General features: G+C 38.5%; 1 protein-coding gene across 2 annotated transcripts in view; it reads left to right on the forward strand.

The window, feature by feature from the left end:
* sorcs3b (sortilin related VPS10 domain containing receptor 3b) overlaps positions 1-22,926 on the forward strand; it is a 54,208-nt gene extending 31,282 nt beyond the window's left edge. The window contains exons 8-28 of one of the 2 annotated variants that reach the window (XM_040001498.1): positions 1,461-1,550; positions 1,813-1,992; positions 2,471-2,617; positions 3,508-3,610; positions 5,099-5,175; positions 5,272-5,363; positions 6,155-6,262; positions 6,511-6,628; positions 6,750-6,883; positions 7,470-7,583; positions 8,168-8,339; positions 10,486-10,672; positions 10,938-11,071; positions 11,443-11,566; positions 11,878-11,990; positions 12,214-12,348; positions 13,013-13,112; positions 13,943-14,048; positions 14,137-14,297; positions 19,927-20,011; positions 21,713-22,925. In XM_040001498.1, coding sequence (XP_039857432.1) covers positions 1,461-1,550; positions 1,813-1,992; positions 2,471-2,617; positions 3,508-3,610; positions 5,099-5,175; positions 5,272-5,363; positions 6,155-6,262; positions 6,511-6,628; positions 6,750-6,883; positions 7,470-7,583; positions 8,168-8,339; positions 10,486-10,672; positions 10,938-11,071; positions 11,443-11,566; positions 11,878-11,990; positions 12,214-12,348; positions 13,013-13,112; positions 13,943-14,048; positions 14,137-14,297; positions 19,927-19,991 — 2,460 coding nt within the window. In that variant the 3' untranslated portion in view covers positions 19,992-20,011; positions 21,713-22,925. Of the gene's footprint in view, positions 1-1,460; positions 1,551-1,812; positions 1,993-2,470; positions 2,618-3,507; positions 3,611-5,098; positions 5,176-5,271; positions 5,364-6,154; positions 6,263-6,510; positions 6,629-6,749; positions 6,884-7,469; positions 7,584-8,167; positions 8,340-10,485; positions 10,673-10,937; positions 11,072-11,442; positions 11,567-11,877; positions 11,991-12,213; positions 12,349-13,012; positions 13,113-13,942; positions 14,049-14,136; positions 14,298-19,926 lie in introns of both variants that reach the window. The other variant, XM_040001497.1, reaches the window with a different exon arrangement.
* Positions 22,927-23,432: the final 506 nt, after the last annotated feature.

Here is a 23,432-nt window from a genome sequence, read left to right on the forward strand (position 1 = left end):
ACTATAATTTGTTTGATATCTGTGTGTCGTATAGTACAGTCAAGGAGGCTTGTAATTGGCTCCAGATTCAATTTGTAGCATTATGGCAAACTTAAACATATAATCAGAGAGAGGTTGAATTTAAAATTCGATACCCAGAAAAATATTTTTATTATATATTTATATTTTTTACATATGCAGATGTTACTATTTTTATTTTTAAAAATAGTGGTTCATGCAGATGTATTCAGCTTCAAACCTGTTTATTTTACGTCTTTCAGGTGATTTAGAATCATGTTTTTATTGTCAGTCAGAGCTAGACTGCTACTCTTTCTGTCTGTTTCCCAGCTTCAGTCTGGGACTTTTACAGAAACACAAGTTTTTCAGACACAAATAATTGCTATCCTGTTACAGATAGGCAGAACTGATGAGGTTTGCTAAAGATAAGGTTTTAAGCATTGTTTTACTGTTGACCATAGCTGCTAGCTGCTAGCTTATTGATGTGGGTAACTAGTGTTAGCTAAACAGCATACAGTATGTTAAGATCTGTTAACAAGTTCAAATTTATGATAACTGTTCAATAATAAAGTGCTGTTGGAACAGGAGCTTTACTGACCTCCTGAAGAGTGGGACATCAGTCTTTCAGATGCTTTGCCAAGTTTGTTATGCTATTCATGTGTTTAGCTGCTAGTGAGGGGAGGGGCTGTGTGCCTCTCTGCAACAGTGCAGTGTGAAGCTCTATGTCACCTGAAGGAGGCATAGGTGACACTATTGATATCAATACTGCATTAAAGGAGTATGTAACCTGATAGTAATTATTAGTATCAATTAGCATGCACGTGCCATTTTTTTTGACAACCCTGCTGAGTACATAGTACATATGCTGCCTACTGAAAAAACAGCAAAAAAACAAACAAGTAAGTGTACCATTGCATTTTTTCACAATTTCCACTAGGAGATGGTTTGGTCCAGGATTATACAAAGAGATATAATCCCCAATGAAAGAGAATCCATAGGAGCAATGTTTGGCATGTTCGGCAACATGCTTTGAATAACCTAGTACCTTGAAAAAGTGTTTGCAAGCCTAGGAGAGTGCTGTTTTAAAAGAAAACGATGGCCACAGTAAAGGGATTTTTTCCCTTTTTTTTACGGCATTTTAGCTACTGATGAAAACAACTTTCACTTTACTTTCTGCACCTTTTTCACTGTACTGTATGTCTTGTAAACACCTCCCATCTCAGTTTGGTTTTCATTTGTCTGATGGTCTACATAGGCTTTTCTATGTAGGAGAAAATCATACCAACAGCAACGGCTATAATGGGAATGTCCAAATAAATTCCACTGAACTAAATTTCTTTTCTTTTTGTATTACTGTGAAAAAAATAACTTTCAAATATGATGTATCTTCTTGACACAGGGGTATATACAGTGCATGTGATCTGATTACAGAGTGACAAAGCTTTTCTGCCTTCATTGCAAAGGTAACCAAGTCAGGACGAGCCAGCTACTTTGTCTCCTACATGAGAGAATCATTCAAGCGGATGAAATTACCTAAATATTGTCTGCCAAAGGTGAGCAACAGAAATAACAACTACATCCTAAAAGTGTTTGATATTTAAGAAAAAGAAAAGATATTGTTATTGTTTCAAATCACCTTTGTTGCTTTTTGTTTTAAGAGTTAGGTCACATGACTTTTATGAAGAAATGTCACATTTAAGCCTTTTAATGCCATCTCTTCTGAGACTATTTTGTGTTTGTTTGCCTGCATCTCTCATTCTCACCCATTCTGTCTTTCCATCTGTCCATTTTTCTCTCGCACACATCCTACTACAGGACATGCATATTATCAGCACAGATGAGAAGCAGGTATTTGCTGCTGTCCAAGAGTGGAATCAGAACAACACTTACAGCCTGTATATCTCAGACTCTCCCGGGGTCTACTTTATCCTTTCATTAGAGAACCTGAGAACCAGCAGAGGACCTGCGGGTAATCTACTAGTGGACTTTTATAAGGTGTGTAGTTAGCCTTGTTTATGGACTGATGTTGGCACTCCACCACTTACTCCCTTTCCTGTTACTGTGCTGGAGAACTGTTAATTTATGAAGCTGTCATTATATAGTAGGTTTTAATCCATTAACATCCTAATAATACATTTTTATAATTAAAAATCAGAATTTTGTTGGCAGTATATTTTGTCTGAACAGCTACTAAAATATGGTGCATCGTTACACAGTAAACTATTTAAAGCTGTTTTGATTTATTAACAATAAAACTTTACATATTTTGCTCATAATGCTGTACTTTTAAAGAATATTTTTCAAAACATGAAATATCCTTTCATAGAGTTTTTTTTTTTACAGTGCCATGTATTTTCAGCCTGCTTCCACTGAGGCTCAAAAGACGAGTCAATAATTATAGATTGATTTTCTAAACTAGAAGTGAAAAGGGCTTAGACAGTAATGAATGCATTTTTGTTGTTTTCCTTCTCAGGTTGAGGGGATAAATGGCATGTATCTTGCCAACAAACTGGTGGATAATTACATAAAGACTTTCATCACATACAACAAGGGGCAAACATGGTCCCTGCTGCCAGCTCCTGCCACTGATGTGGCTGGAAATAACCTTCACTGCATTCTGGTGAGCTTGAGCCTTTGGGCAGGAGTGAATGAATGCTCTTATTCATGCAAAATTAAGCCTATGACATGAAACATTCCTCAAATGTTTCAGCCTCATCAGCTGTGTTTTGGATGTTCTTGGAGACGAAGCCATTTTTGCACCAGGCCAGGTGCCAGCCTCAGCATCGACTTGTCTTTTTAGTCCCCTAAATGACTGAAAAGATGCTTTGTTGGAATATTCTTATTATCAGTTTAAGTCATAGAGTGTCATTGCATTACATTTTAGGGGTCTAGACTTTCCATTAACCTCTGAAACTGTAGTCAAACAGGACTAATGAAAGTTAGATTGCACTGAATTACATTATGTGGCTGTGTTGTTTTTTAGCAGGTATGATGTTCACCTAATCCAGTCAATATGTTCTTCAGAGACCATTTAAAATCATGTACATTCCTCAATTAATAGCAGGCTATAGTCTTTCTGTGTGTCTTACAAATGACCACTATGCTCTCTTCTGTTTCCTGACCCCCTCCTCCAACTTCAGCCGTATGAAAAGCCTTATTGATGTTTTTCGGTACGCTTTATTCGGGGAGATGAGTGAAATGATTTGAATCAATTTTGCCATTTTTATCAGTGCATCTTGGGGAATTTTAATTACATGCCTTGTTTGCTTTAGAATGAAACAATTCAAATGCCCTCTGTGTCCCCTCAGCCATTTCTTTTTTTTTTCTCCTAGCAGAGGAGATGAGAGGAACAAAGTATCTTTGTTTTATAAATGGTGTCTGAAAATGTTAGCACTTTTCGCTCAACGGGAAGAATAGTTTGAAAGCCGAGCTAATTATAATTGCTGCTGTTAAGATCTGAGATATATATTGTTTCAACTTGTGCTGTATTTGAATCCGTTTTGTTGACAGCCATTTTGCTCACTGCATCTTCAACTGGAGATGTCAGAGAATCCTTACACATCCGGACCAATCACCAGCAAAAAGTCTGTTCCAGGAATCATTGTGGCTACAGGTAGAGTTACATTAGGACATGAATTTAAGGTGCTGTGCAAAAGTCTTGAGTCTCCTCTCATTTTTTAAAATAATTTGATAGAAAAATAGGAGATAGATGCACTGGAGAACTGAAACATGTGCACATTTATATGGAAATTAAATATAGAAGCACAGAGTTCGTACAGTTCGTTTGAGCTTGAAAGTCAGTAGTTGATTTGAACTTCAACAAAGTCTGAGCTCTGTTAGGCAAGCTTCCTTATCATTTCCTTAAGTAGTACAGAGGAATACTTCTCCAGGTTTCTTCTTTGGATGTTGGCTGCCTTTTGTTCCATTCTTTGTGAAGATGATCCCACATGGCTTCACTAATGTTGAGGTCTGGGATTTAGGGAGGCCAATCCATGGCTGATGGTATTCCATGTTTTTTTTAATATTGACAGTGTGTTTGGGATCACTGTCATGCTGAAAAATGAAGCCGTTGTTTTCCAGACACTTTGCAGACGGTGTTGCATGGTGAATTGAAATGTGTACTTTTCTGTGTTCATAATTTCATCAGTTTTGAGAAGATCCTCAATGCTGTGGTAAACCATTACAGAGTCTCCACCATGTTTTACATAAGTATAAGACACTCAGTGTAGTACCTCTCTCCTGACCTCCTCCATACATGTTGATAATATTGAGAATTTGAGGAGATGAGAGGAATTTGAAACAAAAACTTCATATCACTCAATTTCACTGGTAAGTGTCATTGCTATCCAGACCCATTCAGGTGTCGTGTAATTTGACAAACCTCAGGCTTTTCTCCCTTTTTCATTTACTACTTTATACCTGTCAAAATGTGTTATCTTTGACATTTTTTGTAGATTCAACTAAAGAACTCAGAATAAATTGCATGATATTGTGACAAAATTGCTAACGATAATAGTTTAAAATTGGTTCCTTGCTTCCACTGATGTGGAGACACAACAGTGGTTCATGTTTTGGGTAAGGTACTTGTTTTATTGCTGAAAATGGTCAGGCACAAAAACTGGACTGAAAAGGAGAACGATTGCAGCCAATGTCCAAAGGAAATCTATGAAATACCTTCAGACAGCCTGGAGAACTATCTCTGAAGACCCCTATAAAAATTGCAAGACAGTCCCGTATCCTCTGCAGCCAAATATAAAGCAATGAGCCATGGCTCAAGACTTTTGCACAGTATTGTAGCTATTCATTGTTTTTCAGGTAAATACATTGTAGCAGTTCAGCTAACACACAATTAATCACACAGTGCCCTCTTTATGTCATTGAAGTCAAATATGAAAACTTCTCAGACTAAATCTGATATTTCAGGTGAGATGATTAGATCAGGCTAAGTCCTAAACTGTCATTTTCCTGCAGTGGAAAATGAGAACATACATAGCTTCTGAGTGATTTCTATCAGCTGATTGTGCACATAGGTGAGTTATGAGCTATAGTGAGTCTTTGCTATGTAAATGCTGACTGAAATTATGCATGTTTTTGGACTCAGGGAATATTGGAACACAGCTGTCCTCTGCCAACCTTGGGATGTTTATAACATCTGACGCAGGAAATAGCTGGAGACAGGTGACATCCATGACACGCTTTGCATGGTTACCTTAAAGAATGGTGCTGCCTAATAAAATGAGCAAATGTGTCTCTTTTTCAAATTTACCGATTCAGATTTTTGATGAAGAGTACAACGTTTGGTTTCTTGACAATGGAGGAGCTTTGTTGGCGGTATTGCAAGCAGCGGCGCCAATTCGACACTTATGGTAGGTATAAGCTCCTTCAGTAATCTCTAATCCCATAAATACTGTAGATAGAAACTGTAGGTGTTGGGGTTGTAGTGGGAAATTACACGAGTGCAATTTTGTTTGGGGGGGGGGGTTGCAGCATATGATTATATTTAATGTTTTAAAATGCTGATGGGCCAAGTTTGCATGATTATTGTATCGGTGCTGCAGCTTCAGAACCGTCAGAGTCATTTCCAGCGGAAGAGAGTCTGTTACAGCTTTGTACTCGTGGTTGGATATGATGGTTTGAGTGCTTTTATGTAAATGAGGAGTAGAGCAGGGTGGAAATATGAGACTCAGAATGCCCTCATAAGTCCCTCATATTGTGGGAGCTCTGTAACACTATCTACTTTGATGTCCCTGCACACTACAGCCCTGTCAAATGTGATTAAGCTCCGAGAGAGGTGATTTGAAACCCCCCAAATCTATTTCTAATGTTACAACCTGAGTCATATCTCTCTTTTCTGTTGTCACCTTCAAAAATCTACCTGGGCCAAGGAACATTTGTTCTATTGTTCAGTCTGTTGTCAAGATAATTTTTCACATTGAAGAGAATTCAAGGTGCTTCATTTTTCACCCGCGGCAAAAGCTAAATGAACTCAAATCTTTTATCATATTTCTTTGTTCTTGCTTTTTCTTTCTGTAACCTGTGTGCTCGTGATGTTTAATGTTACACGCACAGAGAAAACAATAATTTTATCTACTACAGCTAGATAAACAACGGTAGGTAGATATTCGTCCACTGACAGTTGTTGTCTTCCTTTACGCAGGATCAGTCTAGATGAAGGAAAGAAATGGGACCGCCACAGCTTCTCCTTGGCTCCTCTGTATGTGGATGGAGTTTTAATGGAGCCAGAGTCTGACAATCATATTATCACGTAAGGAGACACATGGGTAGCGTCCAAGAGGAATAGAACAATATCAAATCTGAAGAATTAACTCTTGTGTTGATATAAACAAGGAAAGGTTCAACCGATTAACTTAGACTTCTACTAATCAAGAGGAATTTTATGTTCCCTGTTAACATTAATGACAGACTTCAGATTGCAGGTGCTGAATATGATATCAGAAAACTGCGTGTCTATGTCTCAAGATAATCTTGCTTTTCTTATGCATCATCTTTCAGTTTCTTTGGGCACTTCAGCCATCGGTCAGAGTGGCAACTGATTAAGATTGACTACAAAGGCCTCTTTAGCAGGAGATGCATGGATGGAGATTATCAGACATGGTACCTGCACAACAAGGTAACAGGATTATTAATCACTTCTGATTTATTAACGATTCGAGCGCGTGTTTGCACATTTGTTTCTTTCAGACTTGTGAAAAAGAAGACAAGCTTTTTTTCTTTCCTTCTTTGTGATATAGGGAGAGCTCTGTGTGATGGGTGAGAAGCAGATCTATATGAAGCGCAGGCCAGGCAACCGTTGCATGCTGGCCCAAGACTATTCCAGGATCTATTCCTCAGAGCCATGCCCCTGCACAGCTTATGATTTTGAATGGTAATGGCTTATATTCAGTGTTCCTAGCAGGGAATATATTGTAACTCACTTTTTTTTATCCCCAGTGACTCTTAATTTCTTTCATCACATGTTTACCAAACAGCCTCTCTACTTTGAACATCTAATTCAGTTGTGCGTAATTAGGGCTGTAATAAAAGAACAAAAGTATCAGTTTGCAGAACTTCATAAGGCTTAATATCCCTCTTACACGGCATATTTACAGAATAACCAATATGACTCTGTTCATCGGATATAATTATAGTTTGAAAAATATGGATCGGAGTTAAGAACTTTTCATCGCGCTGCTGTGATTTGCATAATGGCAAGTGACTTATTAGAATTCAATTAATAATGGATCGTTAAATGAATTTTAAATATCTTTTATCCATCTGTCTGAAATTCTGTTTGATCCCACATGTCTGACAATCATGTCTCTAGTTATGGTCTTAAAATATGCCATGAAGCTCCAAATGCAAAGCATTTGCCCCACTACAAAAGCGTGCATAGCTAGATTACTCTGAGTAGCAGTGTTTATCATTTCATGAAGTTTTTTTTTTTTTTGTTTTGTTTTGCTTTGCTTTGGCAGTGATTATGGATGGGAGCGCCAGGCAGATGGGAATTGCTCCCCTGCTTTTTGGTTTAATCCAAACGGTGCGGCTAAAAGCTGCAGCACCAGCCAAAGCTTCCTAAACAGCACAGGGTAAGTGGCCCCCAATGTTCAGTCCATCACAAAACAATATCCCATTACACCTTTTTTGTCATGTTGTGTAGTACATAAACAGAAAATAATAGTTTACTTCCTATTGGTTGAGAAATAGGGCTCGGAGGGCCCAATCTGCATTATTTCCCAATTCTAAAATATATAATAATTCATAATGTATAATAATTCAAAACAGGTTTTTGGTTATGAAGCTTTTTTACATTCAGGAAACTGACAAAATTAAGTGTGCTCATAGAGGTCTGTATTTCAGCCTGCCAAATGCACAGTATGTGCTGTTGCTGGGTGCTATTTTCCTGCACTAAATTGCAGAAATAAAACTGAGGAGCATCTTCCAAGCGGAAATAAATAAAAAATAAATGTGATAGTGGTGAACAAAGAAAAAAAATCTTTTGGGAAAAACATTTTTTTTCCCTCTTTTGGTAAATAGCTGTGAGCTGTATGAAAATTTACTGGCACTTAACAGTTAAGTCTTTATGTTTTTTGAAAACTGGTAAAACATGTATCTAATGCTGGGTTCTGTTATGCGATGTGACAATGCTCTTTACTTACTCTATGCTCAAAAGGTATCGGAAGGTTTTGTCCAATAATTGTAAGGAGGCAGGGAGGAATGTGTACTCGCCCAGGAGGCAGCCGTGTCGTCCCAGAGCACCCCGGGGCCTCCAGCTGTCTACCAGTCAGGGAGAGCTCAGTTCCCCTGTTGGAAGCAACGTTACTTTTATGGTCTCCCTCAATGAGGTGAGTTATTACACCTAAAAGTCACTGCAGTGTAAGAAGAAGCAGATTTTGCATAATGAACCAAACCCAGGCTAGTGCTCTCCTGCTTTTTTTCCTAATTCCCAAGCTAAATGAATGACTCATTTACTTTTGTCTTGCTGTTATATAGAAGTGAGGATGTTATGTTGAATACTTTTCCATTTGTGTGTGGTAGGAGGTGGTAGGAGCAAATTTTAAAGAAAAGATCTGCTCAAGTGCCCATTAAATCAGACATGCTATGTCCTCTTTTTCAGCTACTATATTTTGTTGTTTAAATATAATTTATGGTGACAAACTGAACCTCCTATTAAAACCTGTAAGAAACAATGTGCCTTGCTGGAGATGGACACATTTACAAAGGATGTTATTCTCAATTAATGATGGCCTACAGGCTAGCATAAATGATCTGAAATAATTAGGGACGTAAAAGATGTAAAAGAAAAATGTGAAAACTGGTTTCAGAGTTGATTGTAATAATAAAAAACTTTACTAAATGGCGCTGACAATCAAGGTCACCTTACAAAACATAATTAATAGTAAAGTATGCAACAGAGAGGACAGCAAATAGAACGACTGATGTACAGTTGATTCCAGAAAGGAAACGTATATAAGCTTGTTTAAAAAGATAAACAAAGCAAAAAACGGAGGGGCTGGAAAAGCTGCATGTTACAATATCATGATGTGAAAGGCAATAGGATCTGCATCAGTTCAGATGAGTTTAAGAGATTGAAGAAGCTATTTGAGCTGATGTCGTCATCGTCTGCCAGAAAACAGCATCGGATTCCAGATGTCGTCCATCGGTCTGGCTCGCTCGGCGGGAACTGGGAGCCTACGAGGAATCATCATCCAGTTCTCCATGAGGCACGACTGAGATTCATTTTGGAGGAGAGAGAAAAAAAGAATATAATAGCCAGTGATAGAAAAGACCACATAAAAGAAAGGAAGACGGTTTCTTAATTTCTTCCGAGGTGTTCATTGTTTCATTTTCCTAACCCTAACCCAAAGAAAAGAACGTCGATTTAAGCCCCCTCCTCCACTACCCAGAATTGGATAAGCAGTTACAAAAATGGATGGAACTGGAAATGATGATGCCAGTTACCAACCTCATTTAAAAGTAATCTGAAATCTCAAATTATTCTCAGGAATATTTTGTAAGACTTCTCTTCTGGGAAATATGTATTGATTTTTTCAAAAGACAAATGCAGAAAAGAGAAAAGTGTGATATTCAAAATACTAATATATACAATGTTGATCTATTTATGACTAATATATTCACAGCAGCACATTACTGCACCAAAAACCAGATCTGAATGCAATGTGTGTACCTTGTAGGATTTACATAGATTGCCCAAAAACTTGAACGGCTTTAACTCGAAGGTTATCAAAAAAAAACAAACCTTTAGCCTGAAAAATGGATGTATTTATGAAATATCACCTCAAACATTGTTTTTCCTTGTTCCCTGTTCCACTCAAATTTACCTCTTTTAACATAACATAGATTTGCACCTTTTTGTAAGTTCATTAAATGTAAGAAAATGAAACAACTTGAGGTTAGTTAAGGAAGAAGTTAGTCCTGAGATCTTATTGTTAACTAATTTAATTGGAACTAGATTCTTCTGAAATGCCTGACAGGGTGTTGCTGAATGTTTTTAAAGTGCAATTTTTCATAGCTTTGATCACCACAAATGAAGTTTATTTGATCTTTTGTTTCAGCGTGGCATCTCACTACAGATAGCTCAAAGCCTGAGTAATAAAACCAAAAGTTTGTTGTTAAAGTTTCTGTAATTTGTATGAAAAACACTTTGGTGATGGCAATGTGTCTGTTTTTGAGTGATCAGCTGGAAAAATGACACCAGATTATAAACTCCTCCATCTTACTTTGGGACTCTTTCATGACCTTTTTTGCCTCTGCATCTCTCTTGTCACATTTCCACTTTTTTTCTCTGCTGAATTTCTGTCTTTTTCCATTCATATTCACCTTCAAAGTGTTTATGACACAGCCTATATGACATCTCAGCTCCAGCACTTCAGCGGCAGACTGATCGTTCTTCCCTTGCATGTGGTCCAAGTGAAAGTATCCTGACCTAAGCCATGATGACAGATGCTATGTAATACCATCTGTCCACAGGGAGACTCGCTGAGGACCAGCATCCAGCTAGACTTTGGAGATGGCATCAAGATCACGTACTCTAACCTGAGCAGGGCGGATGATGGCATCAAGCACATCTACAGAACGACTGGGATTTACCGCGTGACAGCTACTGCAGAAAACAGCCAAGGATCTGACAGCAGCACACTGTTTTTACACATCACCAGTATGTGAATAAGAAACATCATTACTGATTCCTGAGGCTGTGCAGATAGCATAAACCTCTTTTCTTTCATGGATAGTCACGTTCCCGCTGAATTACATTTCAGTCATGGTTTTACTACTTTTATGCATTTTAACCTTGGAAAATGCAAAAGCACACACCTGAAGCTAAATGTACATCAACTGCGATCACAATAATACTTTTCTTGCTGGCTGCATTCATTCGATGCATGTATGGATATATGATGGCGTATTTGTCATCGCCGCAGGTCCACTAGAGCGGGTGTATCTCTCCGCTCCCATTGTAGCCGTCAGAGGGAAGGAGGCTAATCTGACTGCAGTGGTTTGGCCGAGCCACACCAGAACATTGACCTTCTTCTGGTGGTTTGACAACAGCTCTGAGGTGAGACGCTTCTCCTCCTCCACCTCCTCCCACCATTCTTCTATACACACAAGGCATTTATCCTTTTTACTGCTGCTTTTTTTCCCCCATCTTCCCACTCCTCCCTTGATGTCTTTGTGCTCTTGTTTGTAATCTGAAAGTGTAAATCTACACAGATCTCCCCACAAATCATGGAAAAAGTGACAGTATGTGACTGCCCTGTGCCATTCTGGAGGATCCAGCTTGGATGGTTGATTATATTTGCCTGAGATTGATTGTGTTCAGCGCAGCATCCCCTCATTATACAGTAGATATACGTAGTGTTCTATATTCAGCCATGAGGATGCAGCTTTTTCTGTGCATTTCTCTGTGTTTTTCCTTTTGAAATCCAGCCCATTATAACCTTGGAGGGAAGCATCTCACACACATTTCAGAGCGAAGGAAAAAGCAAGGTCACGGTCCAGGTTGCTTCTGGGAGCACTGTAATGCAGGATTCAAAAGTTATAACTGTTAAAGGTGAGTGGGGGAGACAGTCTTCAAAGCACTTTAATTGGAGAGATGCCTGTTACATGAATATGCAATATGCTATCTCAGGGAAAGTGTGATGCCTCTCGGTCAGCGCTGCAAGCTTCGCCACGTTGATGTCAACGTGGACTTATCTAATGAATAAAATGTCACGGTATGCGAACACGAAATCTCGAGGAGCAATTAACTTCAAGGCAGATGTTGCCAAATGAAAAAGGACAAAACTGCACATCAGATTAATCAAAACCTAAACTAGAAGTAGCGTTAATATTCTAACAGACATCACTTCACCTTTTTTCCAGAGTTCTTCAGGTCACTGCTGTTGTCGTTTTCGCCAGCGCTTGATGAGCACAATCCTGACATCCCCGAATGGAGGGAGGACATAGGCCGTGTGGTGCGGACAGCTCTATCACAGGTACATCAGTTCCTAAGAGATCTTTCCTGCAGTTGACAGCGAACACCAATGGCTTTCAGGGTCATTACTATTTTATACGGGTGCGCTAAAATGACACAGCAGTCATGATGTTTTGTAACCCATGTGTTCTTCTTTTATTTTGTTTAGGAGACACATTATTTAGTGTGAATTTAGCCTTCAGAGTAAAGCCATACCTGGCTGTCGTGTTTTCGCGTCACTGCAGGTGTCTGGGATTCATGAAGATCAGCTGCTGGTATCTCTGTATCCAGGGCTTCCAACTACAGCAGAGCTCTTTATTCTGCCTGATGAGCAGACATCTACTGAGCACAAGAGTGGGAGCGAAGCGGCTCTTGAGATGGTAAGAGCCACAATAATGTAGATCATGTCAGCTTTTATGTAGAGCTGCTGTTTCCTGGACATTAAAGATACATTGTATTTATATTTATGCTAGATATTTAAGAGGACCTAAAGGCTGTTAATAGGATAATAAGACTGTTTGTTCATATGGTTGGTATGCATGTTTCCATAGTTGGTATTTATTTCTTCTTTTTTCCTTCTTCTTCTTTTAGCGTATCCCTAGCATCCTCCTCTGTCACAAAAGCACTTGCACGTCCTCCTTCACTACATCCTCAGTAAAACTCTTAACATCTTCAGTTCTGGCACTTCCATCTCAGGCTCCTGTCTTGTTGTCAGAATAGTTGATTTTTATTTATTTTTGTTAAATGATCTTGAGCAAAAGCTTTTGAGCTCACAAAAGATCTGCAGACTGCTTATTTTGCTAGGACTCAAACAAAGTAAGTGCAAAACGCGAGAGAAATGCACTGTAATGTGTTAATTATCGGGCAAATCTTTGAAGAGATGGAGAGATGGAGAGAGCCAGTCAATGGCGCCACCGGTCATTATGCTAAGCTGAGCTAATTATTGTATCAATCTTTTCTTTTCCAAAAATGTCTTGCTTGTTCGTGAAATTTTAATGTACACCTTTGTGTTTTCTGTGTGTTTTTGTTAAAATCCTGTGACAGATATCAAATATTTTTGTCACTGCACTGAACCAAGGCCTGATCCAGTTTGAACTGAAAGCTGACATTCGCATTATTGTGTACATGACTCAGCAAACTCTGGGTAAGTTTTCAGCAGTCGTTACATTGAAACCCTTTTAGAGATATGTGAAAACAAAACACTCAAACAGGCCCTAGGCTTATTTTACGGCAGATTAATACAGCATGTCTACAGATCCACAGAGCATTAGATAAGATGTGTCTTCGTTAGACTGGTTTGACATTGAATTTTAACGACGCTCTGAAAAAATAAAGCAAGGCAAAGACAAAGTGTTTCCTGAGAGACGGACGATGCTGTATATCACAGGATTTAAATATCCTTCACAGAGTGCCAGTTTTGCACCTGAGGCTATGAGACAGTAGCTCTCTTTGAAGTCAGCCAATCAATCACATGATTGACAAAGCAGGTGTTTGATATGCACGGGAAATTCACAGGGTCACCGGGTCATTAGCATATCGTAAAAACGTGTCGATCACCTCGCGTGTCTTTACCCTTTTCATCCACCAATGGATCTGTCTTCATTTGTGTCTGCATACAAAGGTCTGGGTTGCCTTTAAAATGATCCGGAAAGGTCAAAGACTTCATAGGCTTCTCTGTGACGGCGAGAAAGATGGGCAGTGAGAGGAAATACTTTGAATATTGCATCTCAGCATTTATAAAGCCATGATTATGCATAAGCTACTGCTGCATGCAGTATGAACCCTGGAGAGAAGCAGTGGACCTCCTAAAGGTGCTTTTTATGCCCTGAGGGGATAACATGTAGGGATATGCTCTTCATGACATTGGGTAATGAAGTAATATCCTTGGAATAGGACATGGTTTAGGAAAAAGGAATGGGTTTAACACGTATTATGTAAAAGGTTTGGTGCTCATTTATGGTGTTTGGCTTTCAGCACCACTTGTGGACTCAAACTCACTTCCCAGTGGGTCAGCCATGCTGATGCTGCTCATTGTGGTGTTTGTTGGTTTAGCTGCATTCTTCATCTACAAGTTCAAAAGGTATGTTTATTGAGATAACGAAGTAAATACTGTTGAACTCACTTGATAATCAAAAGCTAATCATCTTTATTGCTCTGCTGTCTCTTAGGAAAATCCCTTGGGTCCACGTCCAGACTGAGGACAGCCATGAGAAGGAGCCAGAAGTGATAAGCACAGTTGGTCAGAATGACACCATGTCCAAGGTCAAGCTCAGTGAGTTTCCCTCCCAGAAAGAACTCATGGAAAAAGAGCTGGAGGCGAGGAACATAGGTAATCCTTTCAAAATGCCTTTACTGCAGGCAAACTGTGACTGTGTTGTTGAAAAATGTGCCGTAATTATTACTAATGGAGTAGTGAGGCTGCACTACTGTGCAAAGGTTGTGAGGCATCCCTCTTTTCTATATATGTTGCTTCCAAGTACCCAGGCTATGTCTAATTTTTTTTAATGGTCAGGAGCAATAATTCTCCAGGCTTTCTAAAGGTCTTTCAAAGTTTTTCTTTTGACATTGGTTGCTTTTTTACTTATTTTCAGTGCAGCTCTTGTACCTGACCATTTTCAGAGTATTTTTATGAACCACTTAACACTGAGGTATAAATCATTTAAGCTTAAACAGGCTCTTGGCTTACAGGATTAACAGTGTTGTATCTACACATCACAGAAAACCTAACAAAGAACCAATTTTAAATTGTATTGTTTGGCACTTTGTTAGCCTGTCAAAAAATGTAATTTGTATGAAAAATGTTAACAATAAAGATTGAAATACACAAAATATTACTTTTTGCAACAACAAGGTGATTCTTACGGTGCTATTAGCTAAAAACCTGGCAGATCGCAGTGAGCTGTGCAGTGTATCCTTAAAAAAAGTTGAGGAAACTGGACAAATGGAGGACAAAAGAAGAAGTGGCAGGCCTAAAAAGTATCCGCATGATGATGAAGTATGAGCCATATCTAAAAGTCATGTCTTTTACAAATGAAAAACAACTTGACACAGAGCCTGAGAGACACATCTGGCCCTTTGTGGTCTCAGTGGAATGATGGCTGTCGAGAAACCATTATTAAGGTAGGGAAACATGAAGCAAAAGCTCATGTCTGCAGAATTACAGAAGGACGGGACTGAAAATTAGTGGCAACAGGTCTCATGGAGTAATCAGTCCACATTTGAAGTTTTTTGTTCAAATCATAATCAATATGAATGGAGGAGGTCAGAAGTGAGGTACAACAGTGAGTGTCTACAGGATAGAAAAAGCACAAATTGAAATAGTATCAGTCACAGATTGGCCTCCTCAGAGTCCAGATCTCAACATTATTGAAGCATTTTGGGATCATCTTGATAGAGAACAGGAACAAAAGGCAGCCAACATCCAAATAAGAGCTTTGAAAGTCCTTCAAGAACCCTGGAGAACTATTCCTGAAGACTACTTAAAGAAATTACAAGAATGCTGCTAAGAGAGTTAAAGATGATCAGATCAAATATTCACTTTCAAGCTTGTTCCAATTGTGCAAGCTCTGTTTCTGCCTTACATACTGTATTAACATGTTAGATCATATATTTCAATAAAATGCTGGACCTACTTTATGTTAAAACATAGTGTGTAAACATATAGTATAAATGTCAAATAGTCAAGTACAGTATAAGTTCCCCACGAATGTACTTTGTTGCTTTCAATCAATGAAGAGACAGTGTATCATGATGCAAGCTTTTATTTCAGGCCCACATTAAGAGTATATGAGAACCTACTGTGATTATTTTTTAATGTATTAATATGTATTTTATTAATACGGGGTTTAAAGGCTGAATGTTATTGTAAAAGACAGATGCTGATTAACTTTTTATTGCCCTAAAAAACATCACTGAGCATTTGAATAAATCTGAAATTTAATTTAGCGTAGACTGAAAATACGATGATGTTCCTTTTGCTCTTATTTAAAATGGCATGTCTTTTATTTTTTTAGTGAAACTACTCAAAAATACATTAGAATTCAGTGCGTGTCTGAGGTGCTGCGACGTCTTTATCAATGCTGTGTGTCATATTTTTGCAATTTGCACAGCCTGAGCACAACCGCAGCATCTGCACAGAAACCAGATATCGCCATGACAAGTTAACTTTTTGATTGCTATGCTTGACATCCGCTGTGATGTCTTTTAGATGAGAACTATTCAGTCCCTGCAGACGGTGTGGACTGTTTGACAAAACTAGCATTGCAGTGCTCCTGACACAGACATGTGGGCTGCAGGCCTTTTTTCTGGTCACTCAGCACTTTGGCTGTTCTTCATTTCTCAGCTGTTTCAACCAAGTCCTTGCTGATCTGAAACAAATTGACTCCTTTTTAGTTGCTTTCGAGAGTGTTTATTTAGAAAAGGGCAGAGCAGCATGGGGCTTTTAATCTGTGGCTCGCTATGCTAAATGAATTTACAACCTGCTGCTTAAAGATTTCATTAGTACTCATCAGCTTGGTTTGATTTTCATGTATTCCAATTCTGGCTGAGATATAAATGTTCCCAGAAAGCTGAGTCTGCTGTATTCGGTTTTCACTATTTTACAGGAACGTTATAAAGTCTACCATCTGTTAGTCCAAGTCGCTGTTCAGCTTACTGCAGGATTAATATGATTGTTCATCTGTTTTGAGTATTGCCATCGATGATTTACCTACACAATTTTGTGAACTCTTTTTAAAAATGTGGAATAAATAGAGCACATTTGTTATACGGTACTGAACCTTCCATGTCTTGTAAGGCAGGTGTTCCACCAGCCAGTGGGAAATATTTCCCTAGAGAGTTTAATTTAATTAATGTGTGGGTTCAGTGATTTTATGTGTCCTCACTTTAGTCCAAATATCCTTACATGCTTTAAAAAGAAGAAGAATCTCTTATCACTGGTAGCTGTCACAATGCCGCTGAAGCTATTAAGTAAAATTACAGTCAGAATTCATGAAGGTTAAAAGGAAGATTTGAATGTTTCAAGCAGTATCTGACAGACTTAAATGAACATTTTTTTGGCAGCTTAGTTAAGGACTTTCATTTGATATATGTTAATACTAAATGATTAAAATGACAGCTCATATGGGCTCTGTAGAAAATTACAGTTGAGTTGAAATGGGGATTAATTATGCTGGAAAGGGGATTCATGTATGATACATTATACAAGACAGGAAGTTGTCAGGACCAGTCTACCTAGCAATCAACTAAGGAAGACAAGTTAGAATTCTCTGATTAGCATTTGTACGTACAAAATTGATGCTGTATGAGGAAAAAGGAAACTGTTTTTGAAAGGAGGATGAGGCTTGTACTGCATGTAACCTCCAAAAATTACACCTGAATTCACTAGACTCAGTGTAGGAGTATCAAATGTCATCTCTTGGTCAAAGAGACAAAACACTGAAGCAGTAACTTTTGAAGAGCACCTCTCATTCGGCTACATAATTGGTCACAGCTATCAGTCTCGGGTGTATCCTGCATGTGCTCCATTGATGGTTACTCTTAAGTGACATCCTTAAATTGATTCTGAGTTGTTTTCTAATAATAGTGTGTCAAAAGGCAATGTGACAGGACAGTTTGAAAGGTGTTCTTATTGATGAACCTACAGAGAATTAACCTCTGACTCTGCAGCTCCCCTCAGCTTTGCAGGGCTTTACAGTGGACTTAACCTTAGCTATGCAATCTGCAACTAGCATGTTGAGTCCATTCTTATTGTGAAAAAGCTCTAAAAACACCAGCAGCTCAGCACCAAACAGCAAGTAGTCAAGATTAAAAGTTAGATGGCAAAAATACTGAGACATTTTTCAGCTATAAAAACTTTATAGGAGACCAAACACAGAGCTGAAAGAGGGGATCATGTTATTCTGTAACAACTGGTTGTGCAAAGTAACATGTTTGCTGCAAAACAATTGGCCACATAAATCTGAACAGATCTGTTTATTAATTGTTTTTGCATTCCAAAGCAGCCACAAAAATGGTTTATTGCAGCTTCATTGGTAATGTTTGTTATGTATTGGTCTGAAATAAAACAGAACCATCTAAATTTGAAACAAAACCTAACTAGAATAAGAATCATTTGATATAGAAATGGAAGTTAACATGTCTGAAAACATATTTAACTAATTTCTGTCTCTTTACAGCAGCCATCCAGACATATGACATATCTAAGTTGTAACTATTTACTGATGTATAATGTATAATTTGTTGCAAACAAAATGATGTAACGACATCAATTGTAACCAAGATCATCAGCCCTGGCCTGGTGAATATGAGAGCCAGTCAGTGTATCACTGCCTTAAATGCCCTCTGGACACATGAGAGCAATGCAGACCTGCATAAGGTCTGACAAAAGTTCTGAGGATTCCCTCCTGGTACCAAACAGCAGTCTGTGTATGCAGGTCTGTATGACCTTGCAAGGATAAGGATAAGATCATCACTGACCCACACCAAAACTTGTAATGCCAGATGATGTTTCAGACATCATAAAGTTTCCCATGGTGTCTCCAGACTCTTTGACTCATTGTCAGAGCGAACCTGCTTTCATCTGTGAAGCCAACAGGGGATCAGAGGTGGATACTGCCAATTTTTGCATTCTTTGGCGTATGCCAGCCAAGCTGCACGGTGGTGGGCTGTGAGCACACTTCCCACTAAAGGACTTCAGTCCTTCATCCCAGTCTCCCGTAGTCTGTTCCTGACAGTTTGGTCAGAAATATGCACAATGAGCCCACTAGAGGTCATTCTGTAAGGCTCTGGCAGTGCTCCCCCTGTTTCTCCGCACACACAGGAGCAGAGGCTGATCCTGCTTCTTGGTTGATGCCCTTCTTCGGTCTTGTCCACCTCTCTGCATTTATTAGCCAGTCTTTTGGTATCATGTCCACAATCTTGAGACTGTCCTTAGACATACACCAAAGTTTTTGTGATGGCATGTATGGATGCGCCATCCTGGGCGGCAGCTACCTGTGCAGCCTGAATGGGCTGCAGGTATTGTTTCATGCTACCAGTAGTGACAAGGACACTAATAAAAAGCAAAATAAGAGAAAACTCAGTTGGGAGGGATAAGGAGAGAGCAACTGTCTGTGACCACCTCCTGCAGAAACATTCCTTTTTTAGCAGCTGTCTTGTTGTTGCCTCTCCAGTGAACCTGTTGTCACTTTCACTGTTACCAAAGCAGGTGAAATGGATTTACAATAGTTTATGCTTCCTAACTGAACAGACTGATAAACTTGATGTTTAACCGACTGTGTGACAATCAAGTGTTCTGCTCATTTCTTTGAGCTGTGCTTTTAGCTTTATAGAGGTGAAAGAGCTCACTTTAGTTAATATACAGTTACTGTTTCTGGTTCATTTTAAAAAGCACTAGAATTCCGATCTCAATTTTAAAGCTCATTTTATCTTTTATATTAAATACTCAATTTGCTGCAGGCTACACAAGTTTTACTCTTAAAACATCCCTCTTATAAGATTAATTTAAAGCTAAAAAAATCAGTATGTCTTTTTTAAATCTGAACTGACAGCCAGGTCTCCACCTTAATGAATTTATTGCAGGTTATTACTTATGAGAATGAACATGAAATTAGGTTCAGCCTGCTCTATACAAATGGCTGAATTTATTGAACTGAGATGTTTGAGACGCTGAAGTTCAACTTTCGAATAAGCCAGTGTCTGCACGATCTGAATGACCCCACTTGTCACGGCGATTGTATCTTATCAGCCCACCGTCATCACCAGCTCAGCCCTGCTCGGATAAGCCATGTTCTTTTAGTGTGTTTCAGGCAAAATGCATGAATGATGCAATTAAATATAAAAGCCTCTACAAGCCATTTAATTAAAAAACACAAAAAACCCAAATCATGCCACAGCGGTCCCCTGCTATTTTATTTACTCAGTTTAATAATTTGTTCACCTCTTCTTCTTTTTTTCAGGTGGAATTGGCAGAAATATGGAGAGAATTGTTACAAGGGAATTTCCAAACTGTACTAATGTCTAAGACATGAGCTCTGTTACAGAGTAAGTACTGATTGTTGTGTTTCAATTGTGCTGAAATAGTTTTATTTACTGGTCTTTTTTCTTCTTCTTTGTTTTCATGCCAATAGCTGCTATCGTTCCGAGACATGTTTTTTTTTTTATTCGTGTGGATAGAATAAGCATCTAGTTTACAATACCAGATGATAAAGATGAATCCACTGAGCCAGACAACAGGGCCTCTAGTTTGGGGACAGTTAATGCTGAAATGTGTTAATAAGTGCAGCAACGAGCAAAAAGTAAGTGGCGTCAAGACTCCCTCGCTCTTTACCACATGCCATGGATCCTACATTGCTAATATGAACATTATTAATATTATGAATACTCAGATGATGTTGTGCTGCTTTAAATATTGTTTTACTCCTTTTGTATAGTATTTGGGAAATACATGGCCGGGCACTAGAAAACAAATACCCCGGATGCTTTGGTAGGTGCCCTTCTAGAGAAAACAGTGTTAGGAATATATGGGTATAATGTTAATAAGAAGGAGGATATTATTAATGGAGAGGTTAGTACTAGAGAGAGGATGGATAGGCTTTACTATAGTTTGTAAACTCGACATTGATTTCTCAGTAGTTGTCATAAGGACAGCCCTGTGGGAATATTAGAATACTACTAAACAAGGCTGGAAAATACTGATTCCATCTAATAAAAAGGTTCTGCTGCATTCATATTTATCTCTATCATACTAATTTGACTAAAATTGATGAACTCTGTCAATTACAATATTTTATTTTATTCATACTTTTTGTTTACTTTTTCCTCTTTGTTACATCCTGAAGAGCCGTGTCCACACAGGGAGCAATTCATGCATCTGAAACCAACAGTTGGTTGCTAGCGATCATTCCAGGCTCTGGTTGCCTCGGTTATGCTCTGTATTGATTACCAGGTTGTAAGTCAATCACCAGCATCTCTCTGGTAGTCACTTCAATCGATTGCCTCAATTTTGAGAAAAGTTTATCTTGGACTTGTCCACTTTGCTTTGTTAGCAGTTTTTTTGATCTATAGTCACTTGAGGTTGACTTTGTGGTCTCTGGTCACAGCACTGCTGAGAATCACTTGTTGTGTGGACACAGCTTTAATGGATAGTCAACCCATCCAACAAAGACTTGCATGATGGGGCAGATTACATTCTGCTCTTCCTTCATAATAGCTCAGTTGCACTAGTATAAAACTAGCACTGCAACCCCATTATGACTATGAAAAATGGGTGGTGGCCTTGTGATTGCATCAGATTTTTTTTGCATTTGGCGACCAATTGCAAATAAGAAGCAGAAGTTGAGCATGCAACACCTTCAACCTTTGTCTCTAAACAATCATGGCCTGACTCAGACTGAGTGCAGTCACCTTCAGACAGGTTAGCAAAGGTTTGCATAAAACTGCAGTCTAATTTATAAACACAGATTGCAACACAATGCAATCAATCTGAGTCAGTCTGCACCAATGAGCACAACTCATCTGCGGCGCATCTCTTTGAAATAGGAGACATGACTCAACTGGTTGCCAACAAGTTGTATTCTGGTTATATCTCTATATGAAAGCAAGGTTGCTGACCATCTCTGTCATTTTGCAGCAATGATGTCATTATTTGTGGAGGAAATTCTGTTTCAGATCTATGAGGTTCTGGCTGAACTCTGTAAATAGTTTGTGTGAATTTCCGTTTAATGTGAATTTCTGTGTATGTAGAGCCAGCTACATTCAAACTGAAAGCAGACTGACCGTTTTATTGCTGTCTTCATCCACCAAAGGCAACTGACTGCGAGTGGTTGCAAACCTGGTCCCTGTCTTTGAAACAATCATTTCAGGTGACAAGATCATCATTGTACACAGTCTCAGTAATTTTGGCTCACGTCACTGTTTCCTGAGTGTGACTATAATATAAGACAAAAATATAATAGATTGTTTGATTTTTTTTTAAATCATATAATTTATTCTATTAACCTCTTAAACTTTATGCTCAAGCTAAACGTTACCATCCTAAAACTAGAGGTCTTTGAGTTGTAGATATAATGCTTATGCATACATATGTGACTGTTGGTAAAGAGTATAAGACAGGGATGTATGTTTCTGCTCTGTTAGATAACATGGTGCTTTCAATGACTGTTTCTCAGAATATGGTATACAACATCATGAAAGTCTGGCCTTACAAGGGGGAATATCGACAACATGTACATAGAATAAGATGGAATTTAAATCTGTACACTAGCATCTTCATACATTGTCGTTAAGGCAGCCCACTGAGCAGGCAGTTGTGTCTTTCCTTGATTTTAAGTCTCACAGCAAGATGTATGTCCACTTTTTTAATTTCATTGTTTTGTTTTTTTTGTTCGTTTTTTTTTTTTTTTTACAGTAGCATGCCCTAATTATCTGTGATAAAAGACTATAAAAGACTTTTATTGGGGTGAGCCAGTACTGTATATATAAATATATATATATAAATATATATCATTGTGATTTTAAACTTTACTTGACACATTAAACAAACTATTAAACACCTTGTCTTATAGTCTAGTTGTGCATTTGCCCAGAGTTGTGCATGAAACATGAAACTTCTATGATATTGTTCCTTTTTGTCGATTATATATAATCGTCTTGTTTGGAATCACATTTCTTACTGTGAACAAATTGCCATTTTGAAATTGTTCAAAATAAATGTATTTTTATATGGAATTATGTTTTGTATTATGCATACACCCACAGTAAGCCTAACAGTGGAACATGTAAGATTAAGAAATGGCTCGCAGTGCTTACAAAAAATGTTGGGGTTGTCATGACACAAACCTAAAAACCAAAGGGTTCGAGAAGCTTCTCTTTAACAGCACTACCACAGCCTTATCTGAAACACAGGTGCCATGTAGCAGCCAGTGTATCAGGCTCACCACAGCACTTTTAATGATCCCACAGAGGCTCTGAAGTCAGATTTAATGGGCAGAAGTGTGATAACACCCATGTGAAGATTCCCATCTGACATTTAGACTGAGCTTCATTTTACCTCTAACACTCTATCATTCAAGTTGCCAGTTATAGCTGGTTTCTTTTTAATGGGAACAATTACTACGGCTGTGGTCAAGTGATGAAAAGCAGATGTTAGTACGGGGGTATTAGTATGATTTCTTCTCTGATTTACAAAAGAAATGTGAAAGACAGTGAGATTGGAGCATAAAACACTGTGGTTGATTGGCTGAAATATGTCTTCACACACAAAGCTGCAGCAACCAGGACCTTGTTTCTGTGTTTTGCATTTTGTTTGCCACTTCAACGGCTTCATATCGCACACCAATCTTCATCACTCCAACAGCCATCAACGCCCCGAGAGTCTTATTCTCGCTCCTGCTCTCAGTCTGAATTAACACCAAGGCCTTTCTCTAACTGCCCTGGGATGTTCGGCAGTGCACAATCAAATTGA

Source organism: Simochromis diagramma, unplaced genomic scaffold, assembly GCF_900408965.1.
Source record: "Simochromis diagramma unplaced genomic scaffold, fSimDia1.1 OVJJ01000421.1, whole genome shotgun sequence".
In the NCBI taxonomy this organism is placed as follows: Eukaryota; Metazoa; Chordata; class Actinopteri; order Cichliformes; family Cichlidae; genus Simochromis; species Simochromis diagramma.